Raw genomic sequence first — 18,702 nt, 5'->3', positions numbered from 1 at the left:
TACCAAATTTAGCAATACACATAGTTGGTGGTACTTACCTGTCTGTACAGGGTACAATGGATAAAAACATATCTAGGTACCTGCCAGAATAAAGAAAACACAAACATAAAGTCACATAACAAGGCAAATCTACAGGGGGAACGACATTCATTCATCTAATCAAGAGGTTTCTTTATACCTTCTGCACTGCTCCCTAAAGTGAAACAGTCCCATCACAACCAGCACCAGAACCACCAATAAAATGGTACCAACAATCCGCAGCATGGTGTGACCATAAGAGCAGCATTCATCTGAAGGATGTGTGACCTTTTCAAATGCTGGGAAGATGAGACAAGTATGTGTTGTAACAATGTGAAAAATCAATCTGTGTTAGAAAACTTTAAAGTGTGATTTGTTTTGGATGCTTTGGACGTGAAGCAAGTCCAAGTGTGGCAGCCAGTTTAGTCCTTTTCATGCAAAACACTGCCAAATATTTTTACAACATATCACCTTAATTTCTCATACCTGCTAAGAAAATGAAAAATCAATTACTTTACAAGTTTGCATTTGGTTGCCTTTTTACAAAGTCTATAAAATAACACTTTGGCTAAGTAGTAAAAAAAGCATCCTTGACATAGACAAGGTATATAACATCATCTAAATGTAAAAAAGGAAATTGGTTTGTAGCATTGCTGTGTCTCACATCTGACAGTCAGCCAGCTCTCTGCTGATTCTCCAGCTTTAGACACGTTGCACTTGTAGTGGCCTTCATCAGACTTGGAGACTTTGCGGATGGTCATGTTTCCTGTAGTGTTGCTCTTGATAAGGAAGCCATCTTTATAGAAATCAGCTGTAATGTAGGAGGTCGTCCTTGCTCTGCAGCATAGAGTCACAGCCTCTCCCTCTATCACAGGATGGAGCGGTATCTCCAGGATCACATCTCCAGCTGATCCACATATTGTAATGATTATTTTCATGTCATAACCATGTCAAACTATTTTGTTAGCGTTTTAAGAAACTAACCATACAAACTATAAGCTGCTGGACATACCTGTGACACTGATGTAGACAGTGTTGCTTCTGTTCTTTCCTCCAGCTTCACACCAGTATTCTCCACTGTCTATGGACAAGGCAGGTTTAATGGTGCAGGGTCCCGTTGATGTCTCCAAGCTAGAGGCACATATCGTATTAACTGCCTTGATCTTCTTCATCACTCTCCATCCGGTCAGTTCATTTAGTCCCTCACAGCTAACAACAATAGACTCGTATTCAAAGTACTGTTGTCTGTTTGGAACAACATGAGGGAAGACCACATCTGTAACAGAGGTAAAGAAAATGAGCTGGACCTAATTGAGAAATCTATGTATATTAAATATCTGAAAATATCTTTTAGTATAAAACTATCAATATAAATGTGTTTGCTGCTTGTTGTATGACACAGAAATGTGTTGTTTGTTCAACACTTGACTGTGTATATCATAGCAATTCATTATCTAGTTGCTACCTACTAGCTTTTTGGGAACAAGTGAGGTGAATCAGAGCCAAAGTAAGCATCAATGCCTTCATTACTAAAGACAGAGAAGAAGAGAGTGCACATGCATTAGGTTGCATTCATGTTTTAAAAAAAATCATCCAAAAAGTAAACATCTGTGCTTTGACTTGTCTAAATCTTTACATTTTGTACAATCATTTTACAGCTTTGAATAATGATGTGAATTAAAATGTTTGACTATTTAATGTACGTAATTCCCAAAGGCACTATTTTAATCCACTTCACCAGGAGCTTTCATAGGGAAATATTTACTTAATTAATTCCTTTGAAGCTGTGAAACATTATCACATTTAACAAGTTATCTGCGGCAGAATATATAAATTAATAGTTTTGGTGGCTACGAATTTTTAAGATTTTTAAGCAATGTAGACACAGAGAAACTCAGTACTCACACAGTCTGATGCAGATAGCTGTAACCTCCATTTTGTCTTGCTGCTGACTGCCTGAATGTAAGACTGAATACAAGCGTGATATGTTGTACTCTAGACGAGAGCTTTCTGTCTGTATGAAGGTTGTTTCTTGTAACTGAGGCGGAAGCCGGTTTGAGGTTTCTGTGAGGGAGGGAGAGAGTGGCTCTAAGTGAAAAAAAGTTAAACAACTTGAGGCACTCTTCATTGTTAATGAAATAATATATTCTTGACAATATTTTTAAAAAGTATATTTATCTCTTTCTCAGAAAGCCTTTCAAGAAACAAAAAACGTACAGTTAATAGTCAGCATGGATATATATGAATATAATGTCTGTTACCTTCCAAGGGTACTGTAGATAGACAATAAAAAAGTAGTAGTATTTATGGACATACCATTAGTGTTTTAATGGGTTTTCTCTTGTGGCAGGAAAAAACTGGGCAAGTCTGTTCTATTAGTTACCATGTATGCAATTGATGACAGTTGTCCATAAATACTTTTTTAAACAGTATAAAGCATACTGTACACTCACTCACTTGCCTTCTGCAGTAAAACAGCACACCATCACCACAGACATTTCCTGTTTTAATGACACATTGTTTTAAGTGTCATAACTTCCTTGTTGTGATCTACGTGCTGCTGTCGTATTTGGCTGGTAATTGACAGGGGGTGGATCTGTAACATCTAAAATTATATTATATTTCAAATTTAAGTAGCTCATTAATACAAAAGCAGGACGAATATATGATACCTCAATATAATCAGCCAGTGTAGGTGTTGGATTAACATTTCACTTGTTTAGCCTCTCCGTCATGAGGGGTTAAAGTACATTTTACAATTTTATGATTGGACTTTTACCTTGCAGCGAGGCAACTCTTTGAACAGGTACGTTTTTCATAAAAATCTTTAGGTTTTTATTACCTTTTGACTGATAGAATTGCACAGTCAGCAAAACCATCTAAAGTTCTTTACAAAAACCATTTTATTGCGATGTATTTTGCCTCTGAGCTTTCAGTTGTTACAGTCAACAAGTGGTTACTTTACAGACGAGAACATACTTAAATACACTGAAGAAAAGCTGTATCTTATCAGTTTTGTATGTTTTGTATTTATTACCTTTGTATATGTTATACTGGAGACAAGGCATCTACAATTGTCCATAGCAACTGCTCCTAAAAGTGCCCTCGTGTTTGTGTATGAACATGGACACGAAAAATGGCAGAGGAATGGAAGAAGTGGAAGGGGAGGGTGTTGTTGATTTTTTAAATAAAGTATAGTGATGAATATTTACAATGGAGAGCCAGCTTAGGTTAATCAGACACCAATCATTGCATTTCTGTCTTGTTTTTTGTTTAAAAACACTGTCCTGTTGGTTAGGCTATAACAATACCTCTGGTTACAAGCACCTGCCATTTAGAAAAATCTGCTGCATGTTACCTTCCCTCTGCATCCTTATTTTAACAGACCAGTATGTAAGATTTAGTGGCATCTAGCTGAATTAGTTTAGCGGAAAGGGAATATAATTATGTATAAGTATGTTTTAATTAAAGTATATGTGTAAATGTGTGTATTTTTATTTTTACTCTATCATGATACACTTTGGATTTAAACTTTTTGAGGCTCTTTACATTGATCAATACAGTCTCATACAGCTGCTATGTTTTCTGTGGACTTCTCGTCTTGTTAAACTCTGCAGTTTCCATCAGCTTTACAGAGCTTTACAGCATATATCAGCTTATTGTTTTGGCTTTCTGGCTTGAAATTTGATTGTTTTTAATCACTCTTCCAACGTTCATCAATGCTTTTCTCTGGCCTCTGTGGGAAACTGTTTCTAGCAAGATAAACAAAAAAAAAAAGACTGGGCTCTGTTGGATTGTTTGATCTAACTTTGTATTTGTGATTTTGTTTTGTTACATGTTTTAAATTCAGCACTCGAAGATGATTGACCTGAAGGATGACCTGCCCTTCAAAACTCAGCTCAGTGATCTGAGTGCTTTGGCTGTTCTTCACACTACTGTCCTCCTCCTCCTCCTCACACACTCTTGTGGAGGTAAGTTACACACAACTTTTTGAAACAGTAAAAAAACCCCATAGTAACTTCACTCTTTTTAGCCAGAGTGGAAAACACAAAGGAATTAAATATAAAGATCTAATCCATAAACAGACACACAAAAAATCCCATGGATTTCACAATTAACATTCAATTGCTGTGTGCACAAAGTAAAGACCAAATATTACATTCTATTTTTTGGATGACATTACACAAAGCATTTTTACAGGACATAAAAAAGCATCTTTCTTCCAAAGGTCAGCATCATGTGATTGGTCCACTTCAGCCAATAGTGGCAATGGCTGGTGACAACGTCATTTTACCATGCCACGTCGAACCTGCCAAGGATGTTGTATCTAAAGCTGTGGAGTGGGCAAGACCTGAACTGAAGCCCAGATTTGTCCACGTCAGACGAGATGGTGTGGAACTTCTGATAGATCAGAATCCATCCTACATGGGGAGAACATTAATGTCCATCAACAAATTGAAATGTGGAGACATTTCATTAAAACTTTCCAAAGTGAAACTCTCTGATGAGGGAACTTACAGATGCTACATCCCAGAACTGCATAGAGACTCAACTGTCCAGCTTCTTGTTGGTAAGTGGATGTTGATCAATTTGGAATATAATTTTTCACTGTAGCACTTGGTTCAATGATCTAAATCAATGAGATAAGTTAAGCAGAGTTGTGATGTTTATCATGACTTATTCATAGGAGTTGTGCCCTCCCCGAGCATTGGCATTACCAAAGATATGAGCGGAGCAGTGGTGTTTGAGTGTGAGTCTAAAGGCTCGTATCCAGAGCCGGAGGTGTTTTGGCTGGATGGTGAGGGAAACATCCTCTCTGCTGGACCTACAGAGACAGTCAAAGGCCCTGATGGTCTCTATACTGTCAACAGCAGTATGACTGTGGAAGAGAGTCATAGCAATAGCTTCACCTGTAGAGTCCAACAGAACAACATCAGTCACACACGTCACATCCACATCCATGTTGCAGGTAGAGATAAATAATAAAATCACCTTTTTTTCTGTGATAGTGTCGAACAGTAAATGTAATATTTTTTTTGTTTTTTTTATAATTTCAGATAATGTCTTCATGGTTCCATCTTGGGATCCTGTTCGTGTCAGCATTTCCCTAGGTGTTTACTTAATGGGTTGTCTGGTGGTTGTCTTCCTTGTGTGGAAATGCAGATACAACCGTAAGTCACAAATTAATTTCAAATTAATATCCTTTTAATGGTAACTTATTGTCACAGCTTATTAATAGTAGTAATATTACAGTTAAAGCCTAACTCACTTTTTATCACTGAATTTCTGTTGAGGTTCTATGTCTTGTCATTCATACAGAGACAAAAGTACAGCATGAAAATGACACTGCACTTAAAGACAAATTGATGGACCAGAAGAAAGACCTTAAAAAACAGAGAGAGACTATAACCTCCCTGCTTCAGGAGGTGAAGACACAGATAGAGGAGAACAGGAGGAAGCTGGAAAACCCCTCCTCATGGGACAGAGAGAAAAAACAGAAGAAGCGTGAAAGGGCCAAAAGCGCTCTAGAGAATAGAAAGGCAGAACATGAGGAACTGTTACAGATCACTGAGAGACTACTGGAGACTACAGAGGATATGATTATTACAATGATAGCAATGGAGGCAAAACAACAAAACGAGTGATAACACAAACTAATTTTCTATCTCATGGACACTGACCCCTGCTGGTTCAAATCATATCTCTCTGACATGCAACACAACAGATTCATCAGCTGTAAATCCTCCAATGCTCCTCTCAGACAAAGTGTCCTTCATGTTTTGGGGCTTGGTCACCTTCTCTTCATCCTTTACTTACTTCTCCTAGGTAGCCTGTTGTTGTTCAATGTTCAACTTCACAATTATGTCAGACTTGAAATTCGTCTCAATCTCACAAACTGGCTGGATTAAATAAAAGCATGGTTAAAAGGCAGCTTCCTGAAATTGTTTGGTTCCAAATCAGAAATAATAATCATTGAGCCTGAATCCCTCACAAATCAATTGACAACACCTCTCTTCTTCTCCCCTTATCCCAGATCTGTAATCTCCGATGAGCCAATGCTTTAATTTGAACACCACATAAACCACATGGTCAAAATTGTTTGTGCCTTAAATTATGACCTTGTCCTCTGCATACCATCTTTCTTTCATCTCAAAAATATGACTGACTCCCCATCTCACAATCAAATACAAAGTCCTCTGCAAGATGGAACCTTCCTACCTGATCAACCTCCTTCATCATCACACTCTCTGCTGAGCCATTTTATAACCTGCTTTCCCTCTACCAAAAGACCTAACTATTACTACTACAAACTATTACTACAAGTTTACTGCAAGACCCTGATATATTATTTACTTACAAGGTTGAAATAGTTATATAAAGTGTAAATGATCTGCAGTTCTAAACTAAGCTTATCCAGCTTCTCTATTAAGGCAATAAAAGAATAACAGCAGAATGTTTGCACAGTAAATTACTTAATATTTACACTGATTTCTGACAGACTCTTACAACTGATAACTCTGATAACTCTTAACTGCTGCCTGTAATTAATTGTTAATGTTTTGATAATGAACTTTTGTATTTACACAGTAAGAATGTCTTTACTTTTTCTGTATATGTGTTTGAAATGCACCTAATTTCAAATATTCATTGAGACATTTGTGTGTGTGTACTTGTATTACTAACATTGTGAGGACAACTGTTTACAGAGTCACATTGTGGGGACTCGCCTTTCTTTTGGAGACAAAAAAAAGTCCCCATAACATAAATGATTACATTTTAGGGTAAACATTTATAGGCCCTGATGGCCTCCATACTTTCAGCAGCAGCGTGACTGTGGAGAAAAGACACAGCAACAGCTTCACCAGACCATAGAGACACACATTATTGTTCCAGGAAACACATTTTGTCTATTTTATGTGGAATGGAAACTATTTAATTTGAAATGGGAATATATGCGTATGATTTTTTTTAATGCCAAAACTGCTTTGCTGTGCTTCAGTGTCTTATTTTATTTAACTTGATATAATAAAATATTGTGGGAAAAAACTAAACATCATTACTTGAAATTCAAATTAAAGGTAGAATATGTAGAATGAGCAGAACAATGCCATCTAATGTCTCAAGATCGTAGTCGCAACAACCAAAAAGTAATTCCAGCAGTCGGGTTGCCAGGTCCGGTGCCGGATTTTATTTTAGCTCTAACTCTGTAAATATACCACTTTGTCCACATGTCTAACCTTTTTAGGCGAGAAAGTAGCCCTTTAGATCCACAATGTGACGCTAATTTGTCCAAATAACATCTGCTTAAAGTTTTGTTCCTGCGAATTCGGAGCCACTCAAGTTAGCCGTAGCGAGTAACGCACTTCCGGTCATTTTCACAAAATAAAACACCCGTTGCCTTTTATTATTAAGAAAACCATAACGATAGAGTTGGTGCTTTTATTTTGAAAACAGGAAGCGAACATACCCTCGCTGTAACTGACTTGAAACCACCGAGGTAGGCTACATTACATTGTAACACCAGTGGGAGTAGCAGCAATGTCTCTGCATGTACTGCCTAATCCTAAGCACCGATTGGCTTGTGTGTGGTGTCGTAAGAAGCAGGAGAGGCTCACGGTCGTAAACATCTAGTCACGTGTACTCTGAGATGGACGCGCAGGTCAGGAAATGACGTAAACGGACCGTATATGGTTTGTTATTTGTGTTATTACATTACGTGTTGGACTAAATACATGTTGACATATTGAGGAAAGTATTTCGGTTTTATGGAAACGGATTTCATATTTCACAAGAATGGATACTTGGCGAGCTGTACAGGAAGTCCTGAGTCATAAGATGATCGTTGTGGATAAAGGGAAGACTTTGAAGGTATGTAGGCATTATAGCTTTTCTCACTTAGCTGAGTGGCTAGCCAAGCTAATCGCTAATACTATTACGGCTGTGAGCAACCATATAAGTCGTGAGTGGTCTTGAATGAATCAGAACAATCTAAGCTTTCCAACAATGTACGGCATGAGTATATATGTTTAAGGGTTGGTGTTTAAAACATTCAGAAGAACGTGTGGCTACCTCCTAACATCCGTCCCGTCCCGTGAACGGAACAGCGTGCGTTAAGAGGTTAATGATCAAATATCAAAATCCGAATAGCGTCAGAAAGTCAACCCACTCTCCACATTTCCATTGCTACCGTTTTGATACTTCATGGTACACAAACAAATAGCATCTCATATGAAAGCTAAGACCCTGCCGAGTTCAACAGTACCACTATTATTGCGCTAAAAACTCAGTGAACCAGCAGCATACAACGGTAAACAACCACTTATTTACAGCGACTAACAGATATTCTGTCTTACCTTCGAAGTTTTGTGATGAAAAGTTGTACTTGACAGCAAAAAACGGTGGTTGTAGTAAGTCCAACACGGCCGTGTTTGTTTACAACTCCATTTCACCCAGTGCCAGCCTACAGTAGCTGCACCGGAACAACAGACAACCCTGGCAACCCGCAATTCCGGCCGCTAAATGGCTGGTACAATGTACACAGAACGTGTCAGAACGTCATTGTCGAACCTGTCAAAAAAATTTAAAAATATTAATTCAGACTAAATATTTTTTTTTATGGAAAAGCAATACTTTCATTCTGTACCCCTCAAAACGCCCCGTGGCTGTATTATTTAAAAAAATATATAGCTTTTAATAAATATTCTACATATTCAACCTTTAACAATCATTGTCATTGAGTCCCAGCATGTGAGAGAACAAATCCTGCCATCTGCTGGTGCCATTTTGAATTACATCAAGACTGTTGCAAAAAATTTCAGTGTGTGGTTTGATACCAATTTAAATTTTGATTTCATCAAATTAGGCTAATTTTAACTTTTAATGACACTGACACCATTTTACATGCTTTTATCTTATCACCTAGAATATTGCAACAGTCTTTACCTGCCTGAGCCAAAAGTCTATAAATACACAGATACAGAATTCAGCTGCCAGGCTTTTACACTAGCTCCTAGTATGTTTTAGGATAGATTTTAAGACTTTATTGATTACTTTTAAAGCTCTTCATGCCCCCTGCTACATTTCTGACCTTTTTAATACCCTCGGGCAGAGACCTATTGCCTGTTCCAGAGGCCTGGCTGAACACTGAAGTATTGAGGACGTTCACAGTCAAGGCCCCAAGGCTCTGGAATGATCTGCCCGAGGAGATCAGGTCTAATAATGTCTTTTAAATCTCTTCTTAAAACATACTTTTATCGGAGAGCCTTTCCTGATTTAATTTAATTTAATCTGTTTCCTTTTTGTTTGTTCTATGGTGTAGTTGTATTTTGTACTGTAGAACATTCTGCTGCCTTGTAAAGCACTTTGAAACGCTGTTTTGTGCTCTAAATAAAGTTGATTATTATTGTTATCGCTGCTTTCTGCCTCGCTTGCCACTGTGATTGTCTCCTGCAAGTAACTGCTCGGCTCTCGGTCCTCCAGCGTCCAGCTTCTTTTTTGTAGTGACAGACTTCATTGGCAGTCGTTCAGTCGGACTGGGTGTGTGTGTGGACGTGTGGGTCAGTGTGTGTGAAAACTGAGACGGTTTGATGGATGGCCATACACTTCAACTGGCTGTGCGGGGATGAGTGTGTGAGTGTGTGTGTGAGGGCGGTTGAATGGGGTCGGGTCATTTTATCTGTTTTCTTTGGTCATTTACCATTTAGTTTCCACCTTACTGAAATAATTGTGTTCATTTGTTGATTTATCCTTTTAACTCTTATTTTTTGGGGTTAATATTCCACTAATTGAATAAGTTTAATCCCTCTGTTTTATAGTTTCTATTGATTGATTGTTTATAATTACTTTTTGTCGTTGTGTTTGGGTGCCTGTGACTATATTTTTGTATCGATTACATTTATAGTGGGTTTTTTTTTTGTATAGTTGCCCAACTGTGTCCTCCCTTCCTCTGTAGTTGCTGAGAACCAACAGTGGTGGTGGTTTCCCTTCCTGTGCTGTGTGACCCTGGGTTTAGATTTTTTTGCACGTCACCATTTCCTGTGTGTGTGTTACGTACGTGGGGTGTGTTTTTGGATTTCCTTCCCCCCCAATTGCCCCTAACTATCGATAAGGCTCAGTCACTATAGAATGGCTACCCATTAAGTCTTTTGAATCTCATGGTTTTAACTTTTTTTGTGACCATCAATCCAATAAAATTGCTAATTGTTTAACTTTGAACCACGTCCCCTGCCCTTTTGTATAACCTACCTGTGTGCCTTCTCATAACTGTTAATATACATTAAAAATTCCCTGGGTGAAACTCCCAGGGTGGTGTCGTCGGTCTTCTTTCCGAAATTAAAATAATTAATAAGGTTGAATCTAAGGACGATCACTTACTCTTTCTGTGCTGATTATTTCTGGTGACCTAGTTTTTCTGAGAGAGAGCAGCTCTGAGAAAAACAATTATCTTACATCTTACACACAAGGATGTTAAGTATAAGTCTACCTGTAAAAAATCAGTACCACTGTTAGCATGTTGATCTTAGGTGTAAAATTACAAAATCCCTTCGCTGATAGAAATTGTTTTGTTCAGTTCAGTTAAAGATTCATAGTCACTGCCTGGGTTGTTCTTTTTCTATTTTGAAATTAATCATGATATTACTGTTCAAATACACATCATTGTTCATACATAAGTGATATTCAGCCCTAATTGTCTTCAGTTCATACAAACACTGTTTATAGGCAACTAAGGGAGAAGTAGCACATGTTGTTTCTTGGCCTTCGCAGTCTTTTAATAATCTTTGAACACAAAAGTAAAGTTCTGTGTATCATGGCTGAGCTGACAACAGTGAGAGCTTCAAAATTTCAAAATGTACTGATTTGTACAATTCAAAGACATTTTGATGCAATGTGAGGTGAAATGGTTAGTTGTCAGTTAATCAATAATTGTAATTAAACAGTCACGTCAAACGGATGTATCTTGCAGTCAACCACAGCGCAGTATAGTATTTAGAATCTGCAGCTGCAGATCTGTTTTTGTAAACAGCATTTTCACACAGGTGGTTTGACTGTAACAGCACTGTACCTCTTAAAAATAGACCCTGACCCAGATGCTGAAGACCACAGATGAACATAGGCAATAATAATGAAGTGCTCTGAGCATCACATTACTATTTTACATTTCTATACAAATCCACACAATGTTTATTGCATTTACACAGTTTATTTGTTTGTCAGTACATGTCTACAAGATTTATATTTTGCACACAAAGCTCCAACTTATAAAGTACAATATTTGAAAACAGAGGCAAATCTTAAGAAAATCAATACAAAGCTGTAATAACTTTTTCCTGTTTAAAACCCAAACAGTTCCTGCTGCGAATCTTAGTCAGATGTCTCAGTAGTCAGACCTGGAAGGCACACAGTTTAAAAACTGCTGTTAACTGTTAGCTGAAAAAATAAGAATATTTCAAGACACTCTTTTTTTGTGATGAACTCATTTTAAAGTTATTGTAAATTGATATTATCGCATGCTACTTTAAAGGGCAACTGTGTGACTATCCATTCATAAGTGCAATCATGAATGCACAAACATCACTGGTTGTACTTTAAATTCCCCTCTTGCTGTCGGAGAGTGGAACAACAACACAATGGTAGAATTAACAACATTTCAGGTGTGATCACTTTGAATTTTACCTCCAAATACAGTGGTGTAGAACATCTGATATCTTGTATGATAGAAATTATGTCCAATGTTACAAAAAATGTTACTGCAATATACCAAATTTAGCAACACATAGTTGGTGGTACTTACCTATCTGTACAGGGTACAATGGATAAAAACATATCTAGGTACCTGCCAGAATAAAGAAAACACAAACATAAAGTCACATAACAAGTCTACAGGGGGAATGACATTCATTCATCTAATCAAGAGGTTTCTTTATACCTTCTGCACTGCTCCCTAAAGTGAAACAGTCCCATCACAACCAGCACCAGAACCACTAATAAAATGGTACCAACAATCCGCAGCATGGTGTGACCATAAGAGCAGCATTCATCTGAAGGATGTGTGACCTTTTCAAATGCTGGAAAGATGAGACAAGTATGTGTTGTAACAATGTGAAAAATCAATCTGTGTTAGAAAACTTTAAAGTGTGTTAAATTTGTTTTGGATGCTTTGGATGTGAAGCAAGTCCAAGTGTGGCAGCCAGTTTAGTCCTTTTCATGCAAAACACTGCCAAATATTTTTACAACATATCACCTTAATTTCTCATACCTGCTAAGAAATTTACAAATCAGTTACTATACAAGTTTGCATTTGGTTGCCGTTTGACAAAGTCTATAAAATAACACTTCGCCTAAGTACTAAAAACAGCATCCTTGACATAGACAAGGTATATAACATCATCTAAATGTAAAAAAGAAAATTGGTTTGTAACACTGATGTGTCTCACATCTGACAGTCAGCCAGCTCTCTGCTGATTCTCCAGCTTTAGACACGTTGCACTTGTAGTGGCCTTCATCAGACTTGGAGACACTGCTGATGGTCATGTTTCCTGTAGTGTTGCTCTTGATAAGGAAGCCATCTTTATAGAAATCAGCTGTAATGTAGGAGGTCGTCCTTGCTCTGCAGCATAGAGTCACAGCCTCTCCCTCTATCACAGGATGGAGCGGTATCTCCAGGATCACATCTCCAGCTGATCCACATATTGTAATGATTATTTTCATGTCATTACCATGTTAAACTATTTTGTTAGTGTTTTAAGAAACTAACCATACAAAGTATAAGCTGCTGGACATACCTGTGACACTGATGTAGACAGTGTTGCTTCTGTTCTTTCCTTCAGCTTCACACCAGTATTCTCCACTGTCTATGGACAAGGCAGGTTTAATGGTGCAGGGTCCCTTTGATGTCTCCAAGCTAGAGGCACATATCGTATTAACTGCCTTGATCTTCTTCATCACTCTCCATCCGGTCAGTCCATTTAGTCCCTCACAGCTAAAAACAATAGACTCGTACTCAAAGTGCTGTTGTCTGTTTGGAACAACATGAAGGGAGACCACATCTGTAACAGAGGTAAAGAGAATGAGCTGGACTTAATTGAGAAATCTATGTACATTAAATATCTGAAAATATCTTTTAGTATAAAACTATCAATATAAATGTGTTTGCTGCTTGTTGTATGACACAGAAATGTGTTGTTTGTTCAACACTTGACTTGTTTGTGTATATCATAGCAATTCATTATCTAGTTGCTACCTACCAACGTTTTGGGAACAAGTGAGGTGAATCAGAGCCAAAGTAAGCATCAATGCCTTCATTACTAAAGACATAGAAGAAGAGAGAGCACATGCATTAGGTTGCATTCATGTTTTTAAAAGAAATCATCCAAAAAGTAAACGTCTGTGCTTTGAGTTGTCTAAATATAACCATAAAAATCAAATATCTTTACATTTTGTACAATCATTTTACAGCTTTGCATAATGTACGTAATTCCCAAAGGTACTATTTTAATCCACTTCACCAGGAGCTTTCATAGGGAAATATTTACTAAATTAACTCCTTTGATGCTGTGAAACATTATCACATTTAACAAGTTATCTATGGCAGAATATATAAATTAATTGTTTTGGTGGCTACGAATTCCAAGATTTTTAAGCAATGTAGACACAGAGAGACTCAGTACTCACACAGTCTGATGCTGAGAGCTGTAACCTCCATTTTGTCTTGCTGCTGACTGCCTGAATGTATGACTGAATACGAGCTGGGATATGTTGTACTCTAGACGAGAGCTTTCTGTCTGTATGAAGGTTGTTTCTTGTAACTGAGGCGGCAGCCGGTTTGAGGTTTCTGTGAGGGAGGGAGAGAGTGGCTCTAAGTGAAAAAAAGTTAAACAACTTGAGGCACTCTTATTAATACATTAATAATATATAATAATACATTCTTGACAGTATTTTTAAAAAGTATATTATTTATCTCTTTCTAAGAAAACCCTTCAAGAAACAAAAAACGTACAGTTAATAGTCAGCATGGATCTACATGAATATAATGTCTGTGACCTTCCAAGGGTACTGTAGATAGACAATAAAAAAGTAGTAGTATTTATGGACATACCATTAGTATTTTAATGGGTTTTCTCTTGTGGCAGGAATAAACTGGGCAAGTCTGTTCTATTAGTTACCATGTATGCAATTGATGACAGTTGTCCATAAATACTTTTTTAAACAGTATTAAACATACACTCACTCACTTGCCTTCTGCAGTAAAACAGCACACCATCACCACAGACATTTCCTGTTTTAATGACACATCGTTTTAAGTGTCATAACTTCCTTGTTGTGATCTACGTGCTGCTGTAGTATTTGGCTGGTAATTGACAGGGGGGTTGATCTGTAACATCAAAAATTATATTATATTTCAAATTTAAGTAGTTCATTAATACAAAAGCAGGGCGAATATATGATACCCCAATATAATCAGCCAGTGTAGGTGTTGGATTAACATTTCACTTGTTTAGCCTCTCCGTCATGAGGGGTTAAAGTACATTTTACAATTTTATGATTGGACTTTTACCTTGCAGCGAGGCAACTCTTTGAACAGGTACGTTTTTCATAAAAATCTTTAGGTTTTAATTACCTTTTGACTGATAGAATTGCACAGTCAGCAAAACAATCTAAAGTTCTGTACAAAAACCATTTCATTGCGATGTATTTTGCCTCTGAGCTTTCAGTTGTTACAGTCAACAAATGGTTACTTTACAGACGAGAACATACTTAAATACACTGAAGAAAAGCTGTATCTTATCAGTTTTGTATGTTTTGTATTTATTACCTTTGTGTATGCTATACTGGAGACAAGGAATCTACATTTTTCCATGGCAACTGCTACAAGTGCCCTCGTGTTTGTGTATGAACATGGACACGAAAAATGGCAGAGAATGGAAGAAGTGGAAGGGGGGAGAGTGTTGTTGATTTTTTAAATAAAGTATAGTGATTAATATTTACAATGGAGAGCCAGCTTAGGTTAATCAGACACCAATCATTGCATTTCTGTCTTGTTTTTTGTTTAAAAACACTGTCCTGTTGGTTAGGCTATAACAATACCTCTGGTTACAAGCACCTGCCATTTAGAAAAATCTGCTGCATGTTACCTTCCCTCTGCATCCTTATTTTAACAGATCAGTATAAGATTTAGTGGCATCTAGCTGAATTAGTTTGGCAGAAAGGGAATATAATTATGTATCGGTATGTTTTAATTAATGTATATGTGTATATGTGTGTATTTTTATGTTTACTCTATCATGATACACTTTGGATTTAAACTTTTCGAGGTCTTTACAATGATCAATATAGCCTCATACAGCTGCTATGTTTTCTGTGGACTCCTCGTCTTGTTAAACTCTGCAGTTTCCATCATCTTTACAGAGCTTTACAGCATATATCAGCTTATTGTTTTGGCTTTCTGGCTTGAAATTTGATTGGTTTGAATCACTCTTACAACGTTCATCAATCCTTTTCTCTGGCCTCTGTGGGAAACCAGTGGTGGACGAAGTACACAGACCACGTACTTGAGTAGAAGTTGAGATACCTAGTGTAAAATATTACTCCAGTAAAAGTGAAAGTGCTCCCTTTAAATGTCGACTTGAGTAAAAGTATAAAAGTACTTGGCTTCAAATGTACTTAAGTATCAAAAGTAAAAGTAATTTGGTGTAATGTAGTTCCAATGTCTTGGTATGTCCTTTATACACTCAATCAAGTCATTTAAGGTTAAAAAGCCCACTAACACCACCCTGAAAACAAAATGTTTTCCATTTGTGATATCTGGTATTGATATCTTTTGAAATTATCATAAGCACATCATACTAAATGGAAATCACCTGATTAGGAATTAATAGGGAGGGGGAAAACCACACTAGACACATATTTCTTTAACTTCCATGTGTTGGCAGGGCAGGCTACTGGACAGCGAAACTTTGTCAAATGAATGCTAATAGAGATATGGATGGAGGAGAAGGCAAGTTGGGACAAGTAGCCAGGTAGGGGGCCGGGCCAAAACTGCTCGACACACGATGTGTTCTGATTGGTACACTTGCGGTGCACGTTCATTTGGACCTGTCACAGCAGCTGGTCATGCATGCATGTTGTGGAAAGGAACATTGAAAGGAACGACAGGTTTTTGGAAAGTAGTTGAGTAAAAAGTAAGATTTTCCTCTTCCAAATGTAGTTGAGTCAAAGTATAAAGTCTCACAAAACAATGATACTCAAGTAAAGTACAGATCCGCTAAAAAGTTACTTAAGTACAGTAACGAATTACTTGTACTTCGTTACTGTCCACCACTGTGGGAAACTGTTTCTAGCAAGATAAACAAAAAAAAAAGACTGGGCTCTGTTGGATTGTTTGATCTAACTTTGTGTCTGTGATTTTGTTTTGTTACATGTTTTAAATTCAGCACTCCAAAATGATTGACCTGAAGGATGACCTGCCCTTCAAAACTCAGCTCAGTGATCTAAGTGCTTTGGCTGTTCTTCACACTACTGTCCTCCTCCTCCTCCTCACACACTCTTGTGGAGGTAAGTTACACACAACTTTTTGAAACTGTAAAAAAACCCTATAGTAACTTCACTCTTTTTAGCCAGAGTGGAAAACACAGAGGAATTAAATATAAAGATCTAATCCATAAACAGACACCCAAAAATCCCATGGATTTCACAATTAACATTCAATAAAACCCAATTGTTTGCTGTGTGCACAAAATAAAGACCAAATATTACATTCTATTTTTTGGATGACATTACACAAAGCAGTTTTACAGGACATAAAAAAACATCTTTCTTCCAAAGGTCAGCATCATGTGATTGGTCCACTTCAGCCAATAGTGGCAATGGCTGGTGACGACGTCATTTTACCATGCCACGTCGAACCTGCCAAGGATGTTGAATCTATAGCTGTGGAGTGGGCAAGACCTGAACTGAAGCCCAGATTTGTCCATGTCAGACGAGATGGTGTGGAACTTCTGATAGATCAGAATCCATCCTACTTGGGGAGAACATTAATGTCCATCAACAAATTGAAATGTGGAGACATTTCATTAAAACTTTCCAAAGTGAAACTCTCTGATGAGGGAACTTACAGATGCTACATCCCAGAACTGCATAGAGACTCAACTGTCCAGCTTCTTGTTGGTAAGTGGATGTTGATCAATTTGGAATATCATTTTTCACTGCAGCACTTGGTTCAATGATCTAAATCAATGAGATAAGTTAAGCAGAGTTGTGATGTTTATCATGACTTATTTATAGGAGTTGTGTCCTCCCCGAGCATCGGCCTTACCAAAGACATGAGCGGAGCAGTGGTGTTTGAGTGTGAGTCTAAAGGCTCTTATCCAGAGCCGGAGGTGTTCTGGCTGGATGGTGAGGGAAACATCCTCTCTGCTGGACCTACAGAGACAGTCAAAGGCCCTGATGGTCTCTATACTGTCAACAGCAGTATGACTGTGGAAGAGAGTCATAGCAATAGCTTCACCTGTAGAGTCCAACAGAACAACATCAATCACACACGACACATCCACATCCATGTTGCAGGTAGAGATAAATAATAAAATCACCTTTTTTTCTGTGATAGTGTCGAACAGTAAATGTAATATTTTTTTTGTTTTTTATAATTTCAGATAATGTCTTCATGGTTCCATCTTGGGATCCTGTTCGTGTCAGCATTACCCTAGGTGTTTACTTAATTGGTTGTCTGGTGGTTGTCTTCCTTGTGTGGAAATGCAGATGCAACCGTAAGTCACAAATACATTTCAAATTAACATCCTTTTAATGGTAACTTATTGTCACAGCTTATTAATAGTAGTTATATTACAGTTAAAGCCTAACTCACTCTTTATCATTGCATTTCTGTTGAGGTTCTATGTCTTGTCATTCATACAGAGACAAAAGTACAACATGAAAATGACATTAAACTTAAAGAAAGAGACAAGATGATCACATCACATACCATAAGGCCAGAGCACCAGTCTTTGTGTGAAGAAACCATAAACACAGATAGAGAAGGACACATAATGGACAAATTGATGGCCCAGAAGAAAGACCTTAAAAAACAGAGAGAGACTATAATCTCCCTGCTTCAGGATGTGAAAACACAGATAGAGGAGAACAGGAGGAAGCTGGACAACCCTTCCTCATGGGACAGAGAGAAAAAACAGAAGAAGCGTGAAAGGGCCAAAAACGTTCTAGAGAAGAGAAAGACAGAACATGAGGAACTGTTACAGATCACTGAGAGACTACTGGAGACTACAGAGGATATGATTATTACAATGATAGCAATGGAGGCAAAACAGCAAAACTAGAGAACTAAGAACGAGGAACAAATCAACAATTGACGAGTGATAACACAAACTAATTTTGTATCTCTTGATCCCTGCTGGTTCAAATCATATCTCTCTGACACGCAACACAACAGATTCATCAGCTGTAAATCCTCCAATGCTCCTCTCAGACAAAGTGTCCTTCATGTTTTGGGGCTTGGTCACCTTCTCTTCATCGTTTACTTACTTCTCCTAGGTATCCTGTTGTTGTTCAATGTTCAACTTCACAATTCTATCAGACTTGTAATTCGTCTCAATCTCACAAACTGGCTGGATTAAATAAAAGCATGGTTAAAAGCCAGCTTCCTGAAATTGTTTGGTTCCAAATCAGAAATAA

The 18,702-nt window shown here is 37.6% G+C and overlaps 2 protein-coding genes across 2 annotated transcripts; both read left to right on the top strand.

Moving 5' to 3' along the window:
* The first annotated feature begins 3,877 nt into the window (after positions 1–3,877).
* LOC128383621 (butyrophilin subfamily 1 member A1-like) lies at positions 3,878–5,663 on the top strand. The gene is made up of 5 exons (XM_053343216.1): positions 3,878–3,989; positions 4,247–4,588; positions 4,706–4,987; positions 5,076–5,189; positions 5,338–5,663. Exons 1-5 carry the CDS (start codon positions 3,878–3,880, stop codon positions 5,661–5,663), a joined length of 1,176 nt encoding a protein of 391 aa, XP_053199191.1.
* A 10,794-nt stretch (positions 5,664–16,457) lies between these two features.
* Positions 16,458–18,347, top strand: LOC128383620 (butyrophilin-like protein 10). The gene is made up of 5 exons (XM_053343215.1): positions 16,458–16,569; positions 16,840–17,181; positions 17,299–17,580; positions 17,667–17,780; positions 17,929–18,347. Exons 1-5 carry the CDS (start codon positions 16,458–16,460, stop codon positions 18,345–18,347), a joined length of 1,269 nt encoding a protein of 422 aa, XP_053199190.1.
* The last annotated feature ends 355 nt before the right edge of the window (positions 18,348–18,702 follow it).

Source organism: Scomber japonicus, chromosome 22, assembly GCF_027409825.1.
Source record: "Scomber japonicus isolate fScoJap1 chromosome 22, fScoJap1.pri, whole genome shotgun sequence".
Classification (NCBI taxonomy): Eukaryota; Metazoa; Chordata; class Actinopteri; order Scombriformes; family Scombridae; genus Scomber; species Scomber japonicus.
The sequence above is the reverse complement of the archived record's forward strand: the minus strand, read 5'-3'. Positions and strand labels throughout refer to the sequence as shown.

What these genes read in the sequence shown, in the direction of transcription:
- LOC128383621 (XM_053343216.1), top strand. Translation starts at nt 3,878, where the DNA reads ATGATTGACCTGAAGGATGACCTGCCCTTCAAAACTCAGCTCAGTGAT. An exon ending in AACTGTCCAGCTTCTTGTTG is followed by an intron (nt 4,589 to 4,705) that starts GTAAGTGGATGT and finishes ACTTATTCATAG; the next exon opens with GAGTTGTGCCCTCCCCGAGC. An exon ending in CATCCACATCCATGTTGCAG is followed by an intron (nt 4,988 to 5,075) that starts GTAGAGATAAAT and finishes TTATAATTTCAG; the next exon opens with ATAATGTCTTCATGGTTCCA.
- LOC128383620 (XM_053343215.1), top strand. Translation starts at nt 16,458, where the DNA reads ATGATTGACCTGAAGGATGACCTGCCCTTCAAAACTCAGCTCAGTGAT. An exon ending in CCTCACACACTCTTGTGGAG is followed by an intron (nt 16,570 to 16,839) that starts GTAAGTTACACA and finishes TTTCTTCCAAAG; the next exon opens with GTCAGCATCATGTGATTGGT. An exon ending in GTGGAAATGCAGATGCAACC is followed by an intron (nt 17,781 to 17,928) that starts GTAAGTCACAAA and finishes TCATTCATACAG; the next exon opens with AGACAAAAGTACAACATGAA.